The sequence below is a fragment of the Pseudonaja textilis genome, chromosome 2 (assembly GCF_049901715.1).
Source record: "Pseudonaja textilis isolate UNSWEBS1 chromosome 2, rPseTex1.2, whole genome shotgun sequence".
NCBI classification, from domain to species: Eukaryota; Metazoa; Chordata; class Lepidosauria; order Squamata; family Elapidae; genus Pseudonaja; species Pseudonaja textilis.
Window position 1 is genome coordinate 170,934,364 of NC_141991.1, and position 15,073 is coordinate 170,949,436.

The window sequence follows — 15,073 nt, forward strand, 5'->3', positions numbered from 1 at the left end:
TCTTTATATCCTACGTGTTTTACAGGAAATTCTATGCCAGGAATGAGTTATTTTATAGTCATCACATTAATAAACAAAAAGGACAGCAATGCCAGTATTTGTATATGATCAGCAAACACCTGATTAAATTTATTAGGCATGTGCTTAGATATTGTAATCTTAAATGTTCTTGAGAGTTTCAATGAGAGTTAAATGATGGAATAGTAAATACCCTTTTTTAACTTTCTGACATCCTTTCAATTCCCTTTATATTACCAGGAAGATAGGTAAAATTTAATATTAAACTTGCCCTTTTTTCACATTGTCTTCCTTAAGTGTTAATGTGAGTACATTCAATCAATAAATTGGTGAATTGAAAAACTGGACAGTTGCCTAAAAGGAATGATTTTCTGTGACCACAGGACATAGGATAAAAAGTAATGAGTATAAATTGCAGCTGCCTAAATTTTGCTTAAATCAGGAAAGGAATAAGGAAAAAATTTCTGATCATAAGATATGTATGTACATAAATAGAACATTTATGGCATTCAGCTTTGTTCGGGTATTTTCCCACGTGATTATAGTTGTGCTTTTAAAGTTGTAGCAACGTTTCGGCAGAATCTCATCTGCCATCATCAGGCTTCTGCATTGTGTTCATCTGTGAGTCAGACTTTCACAGCCGTTTCAGTTTTAAATTTGGGGCTAGCCTACTGCTGTGCCAGAATGGTTTTTTCTTCATCACAGCACACACCCCAAAATCAAGTTCACCATGGAAACGGAAACAAACAAACAACTACCATTCCTAGATGTACTAATCTACAAAAAAAAGATGGCACACTAGGACACACCATATACCAGAAGAAAACACACACCAACCACTATCTCAACGCCCAATCCCACCACCACCCAGCACAGATAAACTCTGTGGCCAAAACACTAATCGCCAGAACCAAACGCCTGGCAGACAAGACACACATAAAGACTGAACTATGCACCCTGACTAAAGTACTGACAGCCAACGGCTTGCACAAAAGCAAAATCACTGGCTTGATCCACAAAAACACACTGAGACATAATGGAGACCTAGAAGATGAACAGACCTATGGAACAGCTGCCCTGCCCTACATAAGAGGTACTACAGACAAAATCAGTAAGATACTCTACAGGCATTACACCAAGACTGCCTTCAAAATAGACAGAAAAATAGCAGCCATCCTAAGAAACCCCAAAGATAAAATTGACCTGGAAAACCAAGGCATATATGAAGTCCCCTGTGCATCATGCCCTGTCACATACATTGGACAGACCAAAAGAGGAATAAGTACCCGCCTGGATGAACACAAAAATGCAGTAAAAAAGCTGGAACGCACTTCCTCACTAGTCCAACACATGAAAGCCACAGGTCATAGCATCAACTTCAATGGCACCAAAACCCTAGCCACTATAGAAAACCCCAGCCACAGACTTATCAGAGAAGCCATAAAGATTTTCAAAAGAGCTGAAAGCATGAATAGAAGAGATGATTCCACCAGACTGTCAATTATTTGGAAGCCTGCACTCACAAACAAAAAATCTCCACAACACAAGCCAGCCAAACACCTGGGCACAAACAGACCCCCCCGATACCTCCAGCTCAAACACACCCCGACCAGGCACCCAGATGAAACATAGCTTCCTAATAAATGATAGCTGTCCATTTACTCGGAGCCAAGCCGCACTAAAAGCCTCCAATACAGGAAACACAATGTTGCCAGACAGTCAAGACAAAAAAAGCCACAAAACAGATAGAAGATATTAGAAACACCAATCAAGCAGAACACAGCAAACTCCAAGACCAATAAACACAGACCAAGACTCCCAACCAATCAGGATGAAGAAAAAACCATTCTGGCACAACAGTAGGCTAGCCCAAAATTTAAAACTGAAACATCTGTGAAAGTCTGACTCACAGACGAACACAATACAGAAGCCTGATGATGGCAGATGAGATTCTGCCGAAACGTTGCTACAACTTTAAAAGCGCAACTATAATGATGTGGAAAAATACCCGAACAAAGCTGAATACCATACATGTAAGTACCCGTGAAAACTTAAGAAAACAAATAGAGCATTCTATCTACAGTCTATCTCTCTGAAGGAAATATCCAAAGGTTTTTAAAAAGCCATTTCAGGCTTTTAAGAAGAGCTTGGACAACCCCACTCATAAATGTTTTAACTGTGTTTTTCCCCTCTGCATATTGCAGAAAATTAGATAATCACAGTTCCTCCAAAACCTATAAATAAATCTATTGCTGACTTCATTGCAAAAATCCTATAGAGATTCTTTTGGGAAGACCAGGTTATGGTTTTCCCAAAAGTGCTTTGTCAGAAGGCCACTGGACTTTCTTGTTTTTTCTTTGAAGGCATTTTGCTTCTCATTCAATAAGCTTCTTCAGCTCTGACTGCATACTGGGGAATGGAAGGTTTTATATTCCTTGCAGACAGCTGATCATTTGCATCCTTCCATTCCTCACTATCCTGGTCAGAGCTGAAGAAGCTTCTTGGATGAGAAGAGAAACGTCTTCAAAGAAAAAACAAGAAGTCCAGTTGCCTGAAAAAGCACCTTTGGGACTTCATGCAAAAGTTTTTTTTTTTTGAAGTGATTATAAAAACCTTACCATGAGTTACCCATCTTTCAAAATAGAAGTGCATATATTTGCATAAAAATATGAGGCACCATGCAGCTTTACCTGTTCTTCAAGTGTTGGACACTGCCAAGGCACCTGAACCGCCCATTCACCATGATTGCCATTCTAGTGCAGAGCGCCTCACATTCTTCCATGCTGTTTGGGGAAGAAAACCAGATTCATTATACACGTTCATCATATATTATAAATATTCAGCGTTTTTTTTAAAAGGGATGTATTTATTATAACAAAGGAAAAGAATAATTACATGAAAGGAAAAAGAAATGTAAAGAAACACATTGGATAACAACTAAAAAGGGGAACTAGTTTAGAATTGTCAGAATTTAAAATTCATTATTTCATTCATTCATTCATTAATAGAACTAAGTTCATTATGTCATCATGAAAAATAACTAGAAATGTGTACAAATTTGCCCTTGTTTTTCATTGTTCCAAACATAGATGCTATAATATCATGAAGGTAAAGGAAAAGGAAAAAGAAAACAGAAAAATCAACAATGAAAAAGGAGAAAAACCAGTAAAAATGTTATTAAAACAACAGTTTAAAATTATCTCCCATTGTACACATTTCCTAATTATATAAATCTATTTATAAACTTTGGAATCCACTGTCTTCATACTGATAATTTTCCCTTTAACAACCATACATATTTAGTGATTTTTGGAAATCACATCTGTTTTAATTCCTCAAGAAACGGGAACCTCTGGATATGCAGAGTTTTGGAATCTTTTAAGATATTAAAATATATTGTAAGTGAGAGAACCAGCCCTTTCCCACTGCTAGCCATTCTAGCAGGGACCTGTATCATACAGATCCAAGTGTTTTCATGGAGAAAAACCTTTCCTCCCCCCGACACCCCAAGTGCTTTCCTTGGTCTCTCTCACACACACAAAGCTTAGATCTATAAGAAGCATACTGTGTATGTAATAACAAGGACCATAAGAAAGAAATTGCTGTGGAGGAGGATATGCTGCCTTCTGCTGGTCTAAGCAAGCCTCGCTACCTAAAATAAAATAAAAATTCAGAAAATGCATCTTCAGCTTTATTACTAAGTGGTCACATGTAAAAGAAGAAAAGATGATTAGCCTACTCTGCCCTACTTTGTTTTATGTTTGCTCATCTGGATCACAACAGCTGGATCTGTTGTGCCATTAAACTTTTGTGCATTTTCCCTCTGGCAAAATTTACATCAAGAACATTCTGTTACATTTCTAACATATGTCACAATTAAAGGGAGAATAAATGGGCTCTCAGTCGAAAATCATGCCAAGCGGTTTTTGTATGCTATATCACTTACCTGTGAGATGTAAGGACCACGGACCTTCCCTCTTTGATGATGCTCAAGGCACAGTTCCAAAGGAAGCGCCGGGCTTTGGGATCCATTCCTGTAGTTGGCTCATCCTTCAATTGACACAGAATAAATGCAGTGGTGTCAGCATTACTGCCATAGCAGAGTGCTTATTGTCAACCAGGTTTAACTACAGAAGACAAGGGCTTAATATTCAATCATACTGTACATTTCCCAGAATAAGGTGCCAAATGAAATTAGTGAAAATCCCAACTATTCGTAAATCTGAATGCAAATGGCACTTGGAATTTTTCTCATTTAAAAAAAAATATACTCTGAAAATAGTGTGGTAGGGAGAAAGGATCATAGAAGCTGCCTCTTTCATTTGTCAACATGCAGAAGGAGATATACTCCATAAAGCACTGCTAAAGGACACCAGCTGTATGACTCATGATGAAGGACAAGAGATGTTAACCAGCCTCTGAAGAGACAGTGATTCTAGAAATAGAATATTGACTATTGAAAAAAATGAAATTTATCAACTATCTCAATTGCATTATGAGATAACATATCAATTTTAACAGAGCTAAATTGTTGGTGAATTGTATTTATTATGGCATGTGTCAAGTGCCAAGATAACACGCTGATTTAATTCCACTATAAGGTTGGGGGGTGGGGTGCAATTCATAATCTGTTTCTGACAGCAAAGTAGTTTTGGTTGACACACTTCTTGGTGTCTTCATAGTTTTAATGAGATGTTTTATTTTGATCATGCCTATACTTACCAGGAAGACCACAGGAGGCCCCCCAATTAAGGCCATTGCAGTAGACAGCTTGCGCTTGTTCCCACCACTGTAGGTGCCAGCATATTTTTCAGCATATTTTACAAGGCCTAGTTTACGGACAGCCCATTCACCAACCTGCCAGATGGGAAAGCAACAAGAGAATTGAAATGCGGTCTCTCCAGTTTAGAACAGACAATACTTCAACTCCTGTTCATTAATCTGCTATCTATTAAGACTGGGCAGTACTTCCATTTCAAAGTAAAAATGTTATGAATATGGAGGTTCCTCACATTGTATCTGCCTGCAACTCTTTAAAGCAGCTGCATCTTTTCTAAATCTCATGGCTGCTCTTTGAAGCTGCTGTGTGATCCTGGGAAAAGAAGCACCTGATTCAAAACGTTGTAGACAATGCAATGTGCATATCCCCTTGTGTTTCAAATCACCTTTCTGTCTTTGAAACCGCATAGGCTTATTATATATCCTAAGTCAACTTAGTATGGTTCATATACACAAAACAGACTATATTGAAGAACATTTAGATTTTCTGAGGATTCATGAGGGATTGTAGATGCATAAGAAAGTCAAAATTATTTTCACAAATTAGATTCAATTTTCCTTTTTTGAGAATGGAAAATACAAGAAGCAATCTAAGAAAGACCCTTCTCTTCTCTTCTCCTCTCCCTTCTTCCCTTCCCTCCCTTCCTTCCTTCCTTCCTTCCTTCCTTCCTTCCTTCCTTCCTTCCTTCCTTCCTGCAGAAAGGGAACTACGATTCCCAAAGACCAGATTGTGAAATACCCCACATTTAGGAAGGAATTTAGCTTACAAAGGCTTGGAAATGATGTAGGATGTGGTACAAATGAATTTGATAACAGCCTGATCTTTCTATCTTCTCTGTTTTTTTTAATTTTCTCTTATAATTTTGTATTATTTCTAAGCCACCATAACAATATATGGTGAAACATAAAAAGCATGTATGCCATGTCTCCTTTACGAGACAGGAAGTATATGCTTGTTTTTGTACACTCCGTTTAATTACCAGGCAAAGAGAATTTGTGGTGGCAATTAAGTTGTGCGGTTCTTTTGCTTGAATCATTTTACCTTGCAGACTTCTTTCTCGGGAACTCCCCTTAAGAGCGCAAAGAATTCCAGGTGCTCTCGCCCAGTCATCAATTCCTGAATGGCATCAAACTGAGGACAGTAGCCCATGTTCTGATGGACTTCTTCGATGTTAGACAAAATACTGTGAAGAAATGAAACCGCTTCTTAAAGACTCGCCAGTTTTGCTCCAGCTGTCTGACAGAATTCCCAGACTTCAACATCTAAGACAGAAGTAGAGCTATGTGCTAAGTAGAGCTATGGGCTACTACTGGGCCGTGGCCTCTTGGCCACCAGGCAGCATGAATGGCGGCCAGTGCAGTGCATGTGCATGCACGCACACACGCACACACACACCACTCGTGCTAGTGTTGTCAAGCGCTCACGGTCTCGTTTGCATGCACACATGCATGCATAAAAGCACCTGCCCTCCCTCCTCCCCTGGGCTGACAACCCAGAAAGGTTGGGGAACTCTGTGCTAAGTTATAATTGTGAATGGGTAAGTAGATAAAGCCACAGGTAGTTCTCATTTAGTGACTAGAAGAAGAATAACTTTATTATTGTCATTGCATTCCACGAATACAATGAAATTTGAAAGCTACTCCAGCACAGTCCCCCAAACACCACATCACAGTCATACTACAGAGTATTTAATAATAATAATAATAATAATAATAATAACAACAACAACAACAACAATAACAATAATAATAATAAATAATCACAAATTGCAGTGATGGTAATGAGACAGTAGTTTTGTTACCAATCCTCATATTTATGATCTTCATATATAGCCAAGGAAAGCTGAAGTAAGAACATAAATACAGCTGCAATCTCAACAACTGCTTTACTTTGACAACCTAGTTTCTGTTCCCAATTGCGGTTGCTAAATGAGTTCTACCTGTAAAGTTTACTGCTTACCTATTTCCCTTCAGAAAAGCATCTCCTCCTGTAACATCAGTGTCTCCAGTCAACATCTTGAAAGTGGAAGATTTCCCTGCGCCATTCACGCCCAGGAGCCCAAAGCACTGTAAACGATTACAAGTTACAACATCAGCACACCATGTCCCCTCCATCTTTCCCCACAGTTCTCTTACATAGATCCCGACAGTAATGCCGGGATCTGAGAACCATTTAATTTGTTCTGAAATGTAGAAAGAATCCAAGCATTGTGAGTGTCCTTCTGTAGTGCGGTAGCCAACAGACTCAGTTTTATATCTAAATTTATCATACAAAACCCCCAAATTCATGAGGGGGCCCTTAGGCCAGCAGTGCCCATTAATATAAAACATGGTGATAATTTTAAATGGTCTTGCACAATTCTTATATGAATTACAAAAAAACCTGCATGCTATGAAAACATAAAAATTATATAGCTTTAGGGATTTAAAAAAACCTGCACCAATTACGTGTAGAAAATCAAAGCAAAAAATATTAAGGAATCATTACACATCACTACCATGATGTAGCCATATACTTAAGTCTTTCCATTACTACAGGATTCCATATGACTTTTTTAGTAATTGCTTTATTTATTTACCATTTAATCCTTGAGTAATATTACAGTAAATTTACAAGCAGAAAGACTTTACCTCTCCAGGTGGGATTCCAACACAGATCCTATCCACGGCAGGTTTCTGTTTCATTCTGTATCTCTGGAAACAGTAACAGAAATTGGTTTGTACATGACAACAATTCAGTTTTACAAACTGTACTCCTTCACCTCTCTTCTGTTTCTAGGCACGGTTTTCCAGATTTTTATCTTCTTTTTATTAGTTATTTCCATTTGCATCAACTACAAGCTTCTTTAGGAAAACCATGCACAGGTTAACATGTGAGCAATTCTGTTCAGCGAAGCCCTGAAAGGGGGTTCAATTCAATTTACACATTGAATGACTTATAGTTACTCCCTCATGGGAGAAATTCTCTTCAGCAGCAATATTGGGGTGACAATCCACAGCAGGTTTCAGAATCAAGTTTTTGGCAAGAAGTATAAATGTTCAAAGAGAAATGCCATTTTCCTACACACACAACTTTATTTGTTGTTTCCCTCACCTTGGTTAATTCTTTGATTTCTAAGATGTCACTCTGCCCACCACCACCAATAATCCTCTGCCTTTCTCTAATCACATCCTCATCCTCTTCATTCACAGGTGGAAGCTTTGCCTTGATAGGCCTTTGGGAAACAGAGTGAAAAAGAAATATATTGCATTAAAATTTACTTCAGCACTGGAACTTCAAATTGTGCTACATAACGGATATGCTACTGGACATCATAGCATACATGGAACATTTAGTTGACTCTCCCAATTTATGAAAGTTAAAACTCACACTTAGTTAAAGGCGAGCCCAAGGCACATCCCAGAAATTACCATCCCATCTTAACATTTTAAAATGAACTCCCAAGATGCTTTAATCATTTGCCTAAAAGTCTAGGGGTAGTAAACATCTATGCCACATTGTAAGAACAGAATGCTTCCCAATTAAGATTGGCTGTTGACAAATCTAGGTTTTGAGTTATATGAAATAACTGGCAGATCAGGGTGATGAAGAATTGCAGTGGCTAATTGAAATATTTGAAATTGAAAAGCTGGATTTGATACGTTAGCATAGGAAGAGTAGAATGAGGAGAAATTAAGGACAAAATGGATGGGGTGTATGGGGAGAGACAAAAAAATGAAGGTCTTTGAAGTTCTAGGACAGGGGTGGGCAAACTACGGCCCGCGGGCCACATCCGGCCCATTGGTCTTTTTAATCCGGCCCGCCGAAGATTGGTACAGAATGATTGAATGATTGCATTCATTTGATTTTGACCTGTAATGACAGGCATTTCGACACCAGGTGGTGCATTAGGCGCAGTGACTTGATTTTGCGGAGATTTTGCAGTTTTTTATATGTATCGTATCTTGTGCTGACCCGGCCCGTCTGTCAAATTTTAAAAGTCAATGAGGCCCCCGAGCCAAAAAGTTTGCCCACCCCTGTTCTAGGAGTATCACTGAAACCAGGTCTATGGTAACTTCTAAAATACATTTGAGTTATTGGTATAAAAAAATTAAGGTACAGCTTTTGATCTTAACACTAATTCTTCATTTCTCCTCTTCTAACCCTTTCAGGGGGAACATCTGTTGTTCTTCTGTAACAGGCATTACACATAGGCCTCAGGTTACGATGACAATGGGGACAGAATTTCTGTCGCTAAGCAATAAGGTTATAAAGTGCAACATCATGTGGCTGCATTGCTTATCAACAGCAATATCAACAGTTCCTGGGTGTCATTGTAATCCAAGGAGTGCAGAAGTCTTTGAGCAAGGAACTGATGCAACATGGGAAGAGGTGAGAGTTCTAGGCCAGCAGGCTAGAGCTGCAGGTGGATGGACGTCACGGAGCATGGGTGGGCATAAAAGCAGCGGGAACAACTTGTGACCTTCTACACCTGCATTTGACTTGCTTGTAGGAAGCCAATAGGAAAGTTTGCAAATGACAAATCACGTGACTATAGGGATGGCGCAACTGTTGGAATTGCAACCGAGCTACGAAGTGCCCGAATCATAATCACATGACTGCGGGGACATGGAATAGCCCCAATTCCAAGGACTGGTCGTAAATTCCCCTTGATCGATAACTATGAACAGTTGCGGAAGAAGGGGCCGTAACCCAAGAATTACCTCCAGTAAGATGCTCCCCTCTCGAGGTTTAGTATTATAACCTTTTTATAATTCTTTATATTTGGCTGCACGAACTGGAAATGAACCAGAGTTAAACGTCCTCCCACCAAAAATACTTGGGAAGGCGCTAGATTGTCGGTGTCTGATTTAGGTCCTCAGGCCTCAGCCTAACCCTAAAATACCGATGCGCCCTTCCCACATGCTAGGAACTGATTGTTACAGAGGATTTCTTACCTGGACTTGATAAAGAACCTGTACTGGATCAACACCGTGATGAGAAAGAAGACAGCTCCTTCTATAGCCATAGCAAAAAGATTCCTCCCAACTAGGTTCCAGGAGAGCGGGGAGACAAAGCGATTCTCACCTGGTCAGAGAGAGCAGATAAATTGTTTCAGCCTTCACAAAGTTCCCCAAGAAGCCACTGCTATATATATCTCCACCATTTCCACGGATGTTTCAAATACAATGCGCCAAAATGAAGTGATAAATTAATATTGATTGGGATGGAGAAAGCATAATTCTGTTCCTCTTTTAAAAACTTAAGACATGCATTACAAAACAGACATGGTAGGAGGAGAAGCCGGTTAGCCTATGATAGCCAAACATTAGAAAAAGAGCTCAGTAGTTTCAGACTAAAAAAAAGATTTCAAGCTACAGTTATTTAATATATTAAAAGGGATTAATTGGTGGAGTTGTAATCTATCATAAATGTAACCCATATCTACCTAATCACCCCCACCTTATTTTCTCTTTTGCTGTTCCCCTCTGCCCAAATTTCATCAGTTTAGCTAGCTGAGGAATTCTGGGAGTTGAAGACCACAAATCTTAAAAGTTGCCAAGTTTGGAGACCTCTGGTTTAGCCACTCCAGGCATCTAATGAACTGAGCTGTAGTCCACAAAAGTCTCTGCCTTATTGATAAAACGTTAACCTAAAAGGTTACTTCTGCTTTGGAGCTCAAAAAAATAGGAAGAAAAACAGAATAGAATACACTCCGGGCGAAGGCAGTGAAATCCTAAACTGTGAGCAGCATCTTGCTTACCAAACCTTTCGAGGGCATCTGCCATTGCTTGGTTTTTCACCATGTCAATTAGGCCCCGCCCCAAGCAGAAGTGTGGAAAGATGAGGAACACGGACTTCAGGATGTCATTGATGTTGTTGAAATTCTAAAGAACAACAAAAGCCAAGCGATCAGCAGCTTGAACATTTACAAACAGAACAGATGTCAAAGGCAGCAGATCTGTAGCTCAGAAAGCACTGAAAGAATTAAACAACCATGAAGACTTAAACAATTTAAACTAGTCCCTTAGCTTTGGCTTAAAATGTAAAAGGTTTAGGGCAAAAGGATAAATCTACCCCTTCGTTTGGCTTTTTTCCTCTTTAAATCAATCAATCATCCGGATAAAAAGGAACAAAGCGGTGTTTTTCTTTGCTTTTCAAAATTAAAAAGGATAGCCTGCCTTGGGACAGGATTGGCAAATCTAACTGCAGAGTTAGGATCCATTTGTTTTGATTCTACTATTTCAGTGGTGAATGGACATAAGTCCAGGCTCACAGTTTGAATGTAAGCTCCGTTTCACAATGTATGCTCGCTCACTCAAAAGTACAGATTTCAGACAGTGGTTACTATAGGATGCTTCTACCAATAGAGAGGATAATTCAACCCTTCTCTGAAGCTCTCTAAACTACTTAAGAATTGAGAAAGACAACTACTGAGGAAGGTACCAATTTCTTCCCTCATTCTTCTGTAGGAAAAGACTTCTATTAAAGTCTTCTACTAAACTAACTGGGTAGATTTCTCCTGCTTATGAATTAGCATCCAAGCAAAGCCTGCATCTTCTAATAGCCATCTCAATTGTGCTACGTTCTACCTTTCGCCAATAGTACAAAAGTATGTATCTCCCACTGCATTGATAAATTCAGATTCTCCCCTTTCAATTACACCTTTAGAAAAGTTAGGAAGAAGTCCTAAGTGTGGTAACACAAATATGCCTTGTTTCCCACATTCATCTGACACCGAGACACAACAGAATCAATTCTGCAGAAAAACCAAATGCCACTGTTGTTTTATTTGGTGAAAACTCACACTGCTGGTGAATAGTTCAAGGACGAAAGTGATTACGCTCGCATTGATGCCAATGAAGAGGTTTACACTAGTCAGCACCACATATGCCGTGCTAGGAATCTTGAATATAAAAGATGCTGGGTACATGAGAGGAGTGATGGACCACCTGGCAAAGAATACAGACAAGCATTGAGATCTCTTCACCCATTACATGAGTGGTTGCCCACACCTGAATCTAAAGAGCCTTCCTTACCCATAGAGCAAAAGTAGAAGTGCCAACACTGGGAGGTTGGTTGAGGATACATAGGATTTTTGCTGGAAGCAGACAAAGATGATAATGACCAAAGTTGCTGGAATGATATAGTTGCACTGTAAGTTTCGAAAAAAAGAAAAAAAAAGAGAATCAGAAGAGCTCCAGATTAAAAGATGCAAATTAATATTATAATTAAATTACAAAGTAGATGGCCATGGCATGGCATTTTAAGAATTAGATCTTCTCAAGCGAACTACAATGAGACAAAGGTGATACAAATTGATCATAGTATAAGAGGACTTGATGGAACCACAGAAAAGGAGAAAGGATGTCTGATATTCTTCACGATCCAAAGTGTTTGGGTTTGCATACTTGCAATTCCTTTTTCTTTCTTTTTGATTGGATCAAACCCCAATCCCCACAAAGTCTGCTTGTTTTTTTTTCAATGCAATTTATGTCAGCTTTCAGATTCAGTGCATTCTACAGTACTTGCTATCTCCACAACTGTTACATCAAGTCTGAATGTTCTTATACACATAGGGCTGGAACATGGTTGAAATTGTAATGAAACTGAAACTCATCAGGGTTACTTAGTCTCATTTCTAAACAATCAGTTCTGTGGCACCACCATCCTCTAGTCTATATGGTTTTTGCAACCTATCCTTAGAAATAACAGCTGGCTTCTGATATGTAGATAATGTGTATTCCTATACCACCATCTACTGTTTCAGATCAGGTTCTATATTACTCTTTGACAAGCCAGGGTATGATACGGGTTCAAAGTCCTGCATGGCAACTGCACTGTTGCAGACTATGACCAAAAGGAACAGAAACTAAATATGGCCTTACCATATCCCATACAAAATTGGCCACCCAGTAAATCACTGGTTTCACACCACATATGAACTGGAGATGTTTGGCTTTGCTGACCCGCTCCTGGATTAAGAAAACCACAAAGCTGGCTGGGACAAAGGACATGGCGAAGATGACACAGATGGAGACCAAAACATCTACTGAAGTAGTCATCCTAGTAAAGAGAAAGACAGAAAGATGGAAAGGTGACAAATTGATTTTTTTTGACTCATTCAGCCAGATTCTTAATGAAAATACATACTTTAAAAAGAGGATAACTATAACTGAAATCTTAGTTTATGTTGCTGAAACTAGGTGAAGAGAGACTTCAGACTTAATGCTCCTTTGATCACGAGAGGTCCGTTTTCATCTCCCCTCTCTGTTCCTTTCCCTTCCACCCTTCATGCAGTCATTTCAAGACTTACAGGGCAACTTCAGAGAGCTGCTGCTTGGTGAGGTTCAGCGGGTGATTGAAGACCGTAATGCCATAGTTGCTTGCGTTCTCTCCATCTTGTAGGTTGGCGCGGAGAATGGCATTGTTGATCACATTGACAAAAGCGGCAACCGCATGCCAGCCTTTGTTGTTAAACCACACCTGAAAAGGAAACATCTGGGTTTAACTGAGAGAGCATTAGTCATTGGGTAGGAGACCTCAGATTTGAGGATAAAAATCATAGGCTCCCATTGGCTTCCTTGGTGCATTTCAGAAGTTTGCATGTGAGAGAGGCTACAGTTATATGAAATGGGAAGTTAGTTTTAATTAATATTTCTAATATACTAATTATTCTTTGCCTTGGGCAAGCTTTTTCTTGGTTTCTGGTCTACACAGATATCTAAGTGTCTACTGATTTGAAAAAATGCCATGCACGGATATTTCTGGCAGGAAATAAAATTGAGGGGATTGTTTTCAGAGTTTATGATTCTAGGTGAACAGAGTGAGGAAGTTGGGCAATGCAATTGACTGTGTTTATAATTCATATGTTCTGTATATGTTGTTTCTAAATTTTGTTGGAAGACCTATCCTAAATTCAGGATTGTCAAAGATATTTATAACCACCATAATCTGTTGGGCCTGATGAGATCAGCAGAATTATCTGTGCGTCATAGAAGATCACTTTTTATTACTTGGTATGAATCACATTTCTGGCTTGTCTTTTGCTAGTCAAGAATCATCTCCAGATTAATAACTCCTGGAGGGGCATAGAGGTAGTCCTCACTTAAAAATAGTAATTGGGACCAGCAACTCCATTGCTGTGACATGATCACAAAGCACAACATCACATGACTACACTGATTTACAATGGCAGTAGCCTTAGTCCCAGTTGCCATTGTTATGCAATCGCACACAGTGGCAGGGTCCCTAAGTCACATGATCATCATTTGTGACCTGCTGTTTCTCCCATTCACTTCGCTTGTCAGAAGCCAGCAGTGAAGATCATAAATGATGATCACAATGACACAGAATACTGCAACATTATACATTCCAAGAGCCTGAATCACATTGTAACTTCAAACAGTAGCTGAACAAGGGGCTTTTTGAAAATAAAAATTTTTATCACAAAAGTCAACCGTGTGGATATCATAATGAACTATGTTTTTAATTTTAATTCTAGACCAGAGGTGGTATTCAGCAGGTTCTCACCAGTTCTGGAGAACCAGTAGCAGAAATTTTGAGTAGTTTGGAGAACTGGCGGTAACCTTCCCCGAAGAGTCAGGAGAAAAATGGAGATTTTGTAGTATCCTTCCCCTGCCACACCCACCAAGCCATGCCACGCCCACCCAACCACGCCCACAGAACTGGTAGTTAAAAAAAAATACGAATCCCACCCTGTTCCAGACATTTTTCCCCCTAAATTTGGGGAAATGCTATTTGGTGGTTCAAGATGTCTAAGCAATATGGTCCTGAAATCAGTCAAGTGGAATTGATACCTTAATATTTTTACTTGTGTCTAGGCCTTTCATGAAGTTCTGGAAGCTGTTTAGAAACCGTTCAGCGGCACTCCCCTAAAAATAAAAATGAAACTTTAATCCAATTTTTTTAAAAAATAACCCCACTGACCTCCCCACTGACTTCTTAATAATCATATCAGCGAGGATGCTATCTATGTGCTTATTTTATTTTATTTTATTTTGCTGTATCCCCAACATATGACGGATATATGGATTCGAAAAGGAGCAGAAATTCCAAGCATCCTCCTGAAACAACTTTTACTCTAACAGTGAAATTCCTTAGCTATTTACCTTGGTAATTTGCAACATTTTCTTCACATGATTGATAACATGATTGACCTCATCGTTTCGAGGAAGCACAATAGATCCACTGGCTCCCAATGAAAAGCCACCATATCTATGAACAGATGAAATAAGCAGTTGTTAGAAGGCTATTTTTGTAAATGTTTCTTAC

General features: G+C 39.1%; 1 protein-coding gene across 4 annotated transcripts in view; it reads right to left on the minus strand.

Moving 5' to 3' along the window:
• The window catches only part of ABCA1 (ATP binding cassette subfamily A member 1), a 114,670-nt gene that overhangs the window by 2,453 nt on the left and 97,144 nt on the right, over positions 1-15,073 (minus strand). For all 4 annotated transcript variants that reach the window (XM_026718554.2, XM_087926460.1, XM_087926458.1 and 1 more), the window contains 15 exons: positions 14,911-15,016; positions 14,599-14,673; positions 13,095-13,264; positions 12,667-12,844; positions 11,818-11,933; positions 11,586-11,730; positions 10,542-10,665; positions 9,736-9,865; positions 7,892-8,012; positions 7,429-7,491; positions 6,758-6,864; positions 5,840-5,981; positions 4,741-4,875; positions 3,965-4,068; positions 2,709-2,801 (listed from right to left, as the gene is read on the minus strand). In XM_026718554.2, the coding sequence (XP_026574339.1) occupies positions 2,709-2,801; positions 3,965-4,068; positions 4,741-4,875; positions 5,840-5,981; positions 6,758-6,864; positions 7,429-7,491; positions 7,892-8,012; positions 9,736-9,865; positions 10,542-10,665; positions 11,586-11,730; positions 11,818-11,933; positions 12,667-12,844; positions 13,095-13,264; positions 14,599-14,673; positions 14,911-15,016 (1,809 nt within the window). The remainder of the gene's footprint in view (positions 1-2,708; positions 2,802-3,964; positions 4,069-4,740; positions 4,876-5,839; positions 5,982-6,757; positions 6,865-7,428; positions 7,492-7,891; positions 8,013-9,735; positions 9,866-10,541; positions 10,666-11,585; positions 11,731-11,817; positions 11,934-12,666; positions 12,845-13,094; positions 13,265-14,598; positions 14,674-14,910; positions 15,017-15,073) is intronic.